This window comes from Cyclopterus lumpus, chromosome 23 (genome assembly GCF_009769545.1).
Source record: "Cyclopterus lumpus isolate fCycLum1 chromosome 23, fCycLum1.pri, whole genome shotgun sequence".
NCBI classification, from domain to species: Eukaryota; Metazoa; Chordata; class Actinopteri; order Perciformes; family Cyclopteridae; genus Cyclopterus; species Cyclopterus lumpus.
In genome coordinates, this window is record NC_046988.1 from 4,842,003 (window position 1) to 4,848,002 (window position 6,000).

At 42.4% G+C, this 6,000-nt stretch overlaps 1 protein-coding gene across 1 annotated transcript in view; it reads left to right on the forward strand.

Moving 5' to 3' along the window:
* Window positions 1–3,519, forward strand: part of LOC117726100 (synapsin-3-like) — an 87,555-nt gene extending 84,036 nt beyond the window's left edge. The window contains exons 11-14 of the mRNA XM_034526176.1: window positions 2,166–2,297; window positions 3,003–3,021; window positions 3,113–3,272; window positions 3,396–3,519. Of these exons, the coding sequence (XP_034382067.1) occupies window positions 2,166–2,297; window positions 3,003–3,021; window positions 3,113–3,272; window positions 3,396–3,519 (435 nt within the window). The remainder of the gene's footprint in view (window positions 1–2,165; window positions 2,298–3,002; window positions 3,022–3,112; window positions 3,273–3,395) is intronic.
* Window positions 3,520–6,000: the final 2,481 nt, after the last annotated feature.

Consider the following 6,000-nt stretch of genomic DNA (forward strand, 5'->3'; position numbering starts at 1 on the left):
TTAAGAATAAACACGGTATACTCAATGAGAAAAACTTTTATTTTAAAATGATCTTTAACTCTTTTTCAACTTGGAGTGAATCATAAAAAACATTAAACCAGCAGGACGGAGGAATACAAACGTTGCTGTCTGCAAGCTGAAATTGTTTTCCCAGGAAAGCACCACCCGGTGCCCATCCCTGTACCCGCGTCTACCCCATCATTTGCACATTTCACATGTTGTACTCTGTGAACCCTCCCATGCAGCCGGGTACATTGTCCAGACAGCACACTGCAGCTCATTAAGTGCAGAACAACACCTCTGTGTTCCAGTGCTGAAAAGGCCAGTGGCAGCAACGGTCTTCTGCTAGATGACTCCGTATCATCATAAATCAACAGGGTGGATCCCGGCTCCGCTTGCCACCGCACGCCGTTTGAAGTGGCGGTCGCCTGCCAGGCCTCGGCTCAGTCCCCTGTGGTAATGACTCAACTGGCCAAAACGCAGAGCCACGCCCCACCGAGTCCTCGCCAAGAGGCTGGGTACACACAGGAAAGGAAGGGTTCTCTGGTACTGGTGGTGGTTTTGTGTGGAACAGTATTAACCCACAAGATTGGATCTCAAGCTACTCTGAAAAACAAAGGACAAAAAAGCAAGAAACCTAGTTACAGAAAAGCACAGTTTGGATTTTAATCTGGATTCATTAAATTTAAGCATGCATGAAAAAAAAAATCTGGTCCCAGTAAAGATTTTTTATTACGTGGTTTGTCGTCTTTTCCACATGAAACAAGATGGGCATAACTAACGGGACCTGAAGGAGACTTGGTCAAGGATGGTTTGGCTCGGTCGTGTTTTATTAGATGGAACTAATAATATATAAAATACTTCCACTTTGTAGCAAAGAGAGCCAGTTCCAGTAGATGGCTGAACAATATATTGTGAAATCATTTGTGTGATTGACCCCTCTCTGAGCCACGCCCCCCATGTGGACACTTGTTGTGTCTGAGCAACAACAGGTCCCTGGTTCTGCAAAGTCTCAAACCAGCATGTTGAATTACATTGATGTCACTCGTAAAAACAACTTCAACCAGAGAAAAGCGGAAGCCCCTTTTCAGTGGCGCGAGCGGGTGCAGTGTTGGTTTGGAGTCTCTGTGTGCTGTGTCCTGCAGCGCATGCAGGATCAGCACATGCATGCATGCCCGTCGCCGTGTTTACGGCCTGTTGCTGGGGGCGCACCTCGGCCGCCTCATCCGCCGCACTACTCTGCTCCCTGTTTGTTTTGGTCTCCGAATGCCCATGTGCTCTGCGGCTCTGCAGCACACGTGTACGTGCATGTGAGCTCAACTGGTGGGGATATTTTTTCTTTGAGGTTAATTATTTGTGTACAGCAATGGATGTGGTCTGTGCCCTTCCAAGTCATACCCCCGGCAACATAATATTTACGAATGGAGTTTTTTTTTTATCTGCTGCTCACTGGAAACTGCCGGTCCCCTTTTTGGCCCATCAGAGGGTGGCACAGAGAAAAAGCTGACAGTTTGAAAGATGAGATTTGTGTGTTTAAATATACCTATTCAGTTTGTCTACTGTTTACATGGAGAATGGGTCAGTTGCTCTCAACATTTGTGTCTCCCCTAACAATGGCGCCATACGCACATACACACTTAGCTGCTCTCTTTGGTTATCAGAGGATTTTAAAAGAAACAATCAGACAGAAATTCTGTTAAGTTTTGTTTCCATCTGCAGGGTCTCAGACCCTCGATTTAATAAAACCCAAAACTGCTGTACTGGTTGCTGCTTTTCTACTGACAGGACCGATCCAGCACACGGGGGGCTTTCTGAGAAGTAGGAGTGAGTATGGGAACAAACAGAAAAGTCAGTGTCAGGCTCGGTGCATCCGGCAATACATTATATTAAAGGCCAGCAGAGTGTTGCATAGCTTATATTGTCTGAACTCAATGGCAAAACCACTTGTGGGGAACATTGTTGTGTATGTGATCGCTGTGAAGATGACCCATCATTGCTGGAAAAGCACCACAGGGTCCATTGTCACTGACATCGTTCGGGGTCAGACTGCGTCACATCTTCATAATAAGAGGTCTAATACTGCCATCTAGTGGAGTAATGTCAACGCTTCAGATCGATGGTGAAATCGTTCAGGGCCCTGATTGGCTGTTTTTCTGTCTCTGTAGGTGATGGACAGCTCCATGCCCCTCATCGGTGAGCACGTGGAGGAGGATAAACAGCTGATCACAGAGCTGGTCATCAATAAGATGACCCAGGAGCTGCTGGGAGTGTCCACACCTCAGCCTTCCTCTGTCAAGGTACATCATGCAGTATATCTGACTTACCTTTCATGTGTAAAGGTTGGTCGGACTAGCCAACCTTCAGCTCAAAGAAACATTGCAGTAGGATCCACCTTTTCTTAACCTCTGCCCACTAATATGTTTTGTACAATCCCGAATTCCAGTTTAACTGCCACCTGTATTAACATTGGTAATACCACTGCATGCTTTATAAATATACATATACATTATGGGTCATAGCTACCATTGAGGCCAGTGAGGTCACTCATTTTTGTTTTAATTTCAAGTTGTTGTTTTAACAACCTGGTGTTAGTTCACACTCAAATTAAAAAATAGTTAATTCTAGTACAGTACAGTGGTTGAGTGTATTTAAACGTGGCTTCTTTTAGACCAGATCAATAATATTTTGGGCTTTGAAGTAACATTTCGACATTCATGTTGTGAAATAAAACAACTGAAAATATACAATTGAACAGCTAATCAAATCTAATCTAATTAAAAAAAACTTGACATTACTTCTAATGCTCCACTTTAATCTCACAAATCTCATCCAAGAAATGTAATTGATATATAATTTATCTTCAGGTATTGTATTGCAGTGATACATAATGTGAAGCGAAAGCCGTCTGTGTGTACAGTTATACTCAGGTAGTGTACCGTTAGCATAAACATTTTAAATCTCATTCACTGCACTGATATCGCTGTATCATTCTTTATCCACAGACCACACAGCCCAGGCGAGGTAGGAGACACTTTTTTGATGTTGTCGTTGTCGTTTGTGTAATACTGCAACGGAGGGCTTGCTGCATTCTGTAATTTGTGTGTACCTACAGCAGGGGGACACCGCTCTGCTTCCGCCTCTCCATCTCAGTCGGCCCAGGGTTCACCTCAGCGAGCCCGATCAGCCAGCACTTCCCCCAGCCAGGCCTTCCAGCCCGGTCCCATCCCTGCCGCCTCCGGGCCCGGAGCTCAGAAACAGTCGCCGCAGCTGAAGTGCGTCCACACTGTGGTCCCACTGATACAACCCATGACACCATCAGTATAACGTTACTGAGCCAAATAGTTATTTAAGATTTTCAAGTATTCTTGTCAACTCCTGTTCTCTTTACTGCGCAGCAAATCCCAGTCGCTGACCAACACCTTCACAGAGACGTTACGAGGAAGCCTGACCGACGATGAGGCCAAAGCCGAGACCATCCGCAGCCTCCGACAGTCCTTCGCCAGCCTCTTCTCCGACTAAAAGCCACCCCTCCCCCCTCAGAAGCTGTCAGGTTTGAAAGAGAGAAAAAAAGCCTGACAGGTTAATCTGTCATGGAGTCTCCTTCCTCTTCAGAACCTCAGCTTCCTGTTCCTTCTCTTTTTCTTCTCACTGTTTGTGATGTTTACCACCTGGTGCAACCCTCTCTCCTCAGATCAATGATCAATCTATCACTAGAAAGGCCAATAGACGGCTACGGTGTGCACCGAAGATGTCAAACTTTAAATGGACATAACTGCATTTGTCTTCCTTACGGGAGGTTTTAAAGAGTTGTAGGATGTCCGTCCTGCCGCAGAATCAAACCAGATCCCATTCAAATTCTGCAACTTCTACTTCTAGTCTGTTTTATCTTTGCTGTTCATGCCAGTTAAGAACAGATGCAGAAATAGGCCCACATACACGTCAACCAAGCCATTATTTTTGGTGTGTTTAAAGTTAAAACCGAGTTTAAAAGCATCCATAGAAACATTTGAATGCCCCCTTGAATTGAGCTTGGCAGTCAGCTGATGGCAGGTTGGCCTTTCTAGTGGTGAATAACCCTCTAGCTCATACTGCTTGGTATATAGTCGTCGTTCTGCATTCTGTTTGTCCAACTAGTGAAACTGTTTATTATTGGGTTCTTTCCTATTAGTTTATAGATATATATTTATATTTCTTTCTAAAAAAACAAATGTATTTAAATTTTTACTTTAATTGACGCACAGCTTTTAAACTGTTTGAAGATGTCTACGGCAATATTCTGATTTGAAACTGTTCCAGTCGGCTCATGAGAAATGTACTGAATCCTCTCGGTTCACCAGCGATTTTAAGCATTTTGCCAGCAGACGCATTTCTCCGACGTCCGTGTGCTGTCGACACCTATTGGCTTACGTGGTGACTCCTCAACCTAACATTACCAAAGTGCTTTTTAATAAAAATCATAGAAACCCACCCACCCCCCTACTGCAGTGGGTCAAATAATCACACAGCGAACCAACCCTTTGAGCTTGTGGTTTCACAAGCTGCAAACGCTGTACTGGCTCACAGCCATCGTCTTCCATCACAGCTCAGATCTTCCCCTGTAGGTCTTCTTCTTCTTAATGTGAAAAGCACTACGGTGGGTTTACTTGTATCATACCGAGGACTGCTGTTTGTTTAAAGGTGAACAGTGAGGATGTAATATAAAACTTTTAATGTGCTTCAATTACTACTGAGATGGAAACAAAAAGATTTGCTTCACATCTTTTTTCTCCTTTATTCTCGACAGCCAATGTGAAATGTATCATCTTTTTTTTTTTTTTTTGTTCTTGCCCGTGCAACATCTGCAATGGTAGACATCCTCTTTCATCACTTTGGAACTGCATGTAAATGTAAAGTGAATGTCATGCGTACAGTAGAGTCCAATTTAACAGAACCAACACAAAGACAGCAAAGGCAACGGTAACGCTTTATTTTCTTAATAATTTCCCAAGCAAGCAAAGTATCGTCTATGTTAACATAGGTATCCAGAACCAGGAAATGTTACCATTTACAGTATAAGCGGTATTTCCTTTAACCGCTCTAAAGATGGGATCTACCATTGTTATTTGGATTTAATGGGGAAAAGAATTGACAAAGATGCAATTTAATCGTACGCTAACATTTCTGGAAAAGGAGTGCAAGCTACCTGTGGTTTTGTTTGACAGTGTACCAACTGAAAGTATTATCCCTAAATTAAGTCTTTTACAGGAACTGTAATGTTCCTCTGTTTTAAGGAAATAATTAGGAAGCCCGTAAAATTATTTGTCAGCAAGGTTTTTTTTCTTTTTCTCAAAATATTTTCCTTGGTGCGTTCAAGGTGCAAGAGATTGACGGTATATTTGGCTTTCCATGCAGAGCACAATCACAATCTAATCATGTGTAAATGGTTCTTTTTTCAGGAAGTTATCAAGCTGTCCTGTAGTTGGCTCTTTAGTTATCTGTTCCACAACATGAATAAGTCTAGATATGTTTTTTCATTCTGAGGGAACCGGAGTTCAAAGATAATTGTCATCCAAACTCCGTCCTTCTTTTTGTCCAAATACCCCAAACAGAAAGACAATACCAATTTGATAGATTTTGAAATCAATCATATTCAAGTGCATGAAGCTGTATACTAATAATAGTTATGTGTCGGGGTGCGTATGTGTGTAAAGTTGTAAATTTAGCATTATGATTCATGATGATACTACCACAAAAAAGAACTGCACATTTGTTTCAATAATTATGTTGATAATAAGGTTTAGCTAATTTGATTTTAAACTATGAAGCTTGTTATTTGTTTTTACCAAACTTTCATTTGATACTTGTCAGTCTCACTAACAGAAACATCAAAAACTACCATTGTTTGTTCATTGAGCTAAATAAAAAGCTCTGTGCACACGATACAGTGTTCATAACCAACAGCCGTACAAAGCAATCATATGGATGGAAGTTTTACTACTACAGACAGTTGCCCTGGAAGGG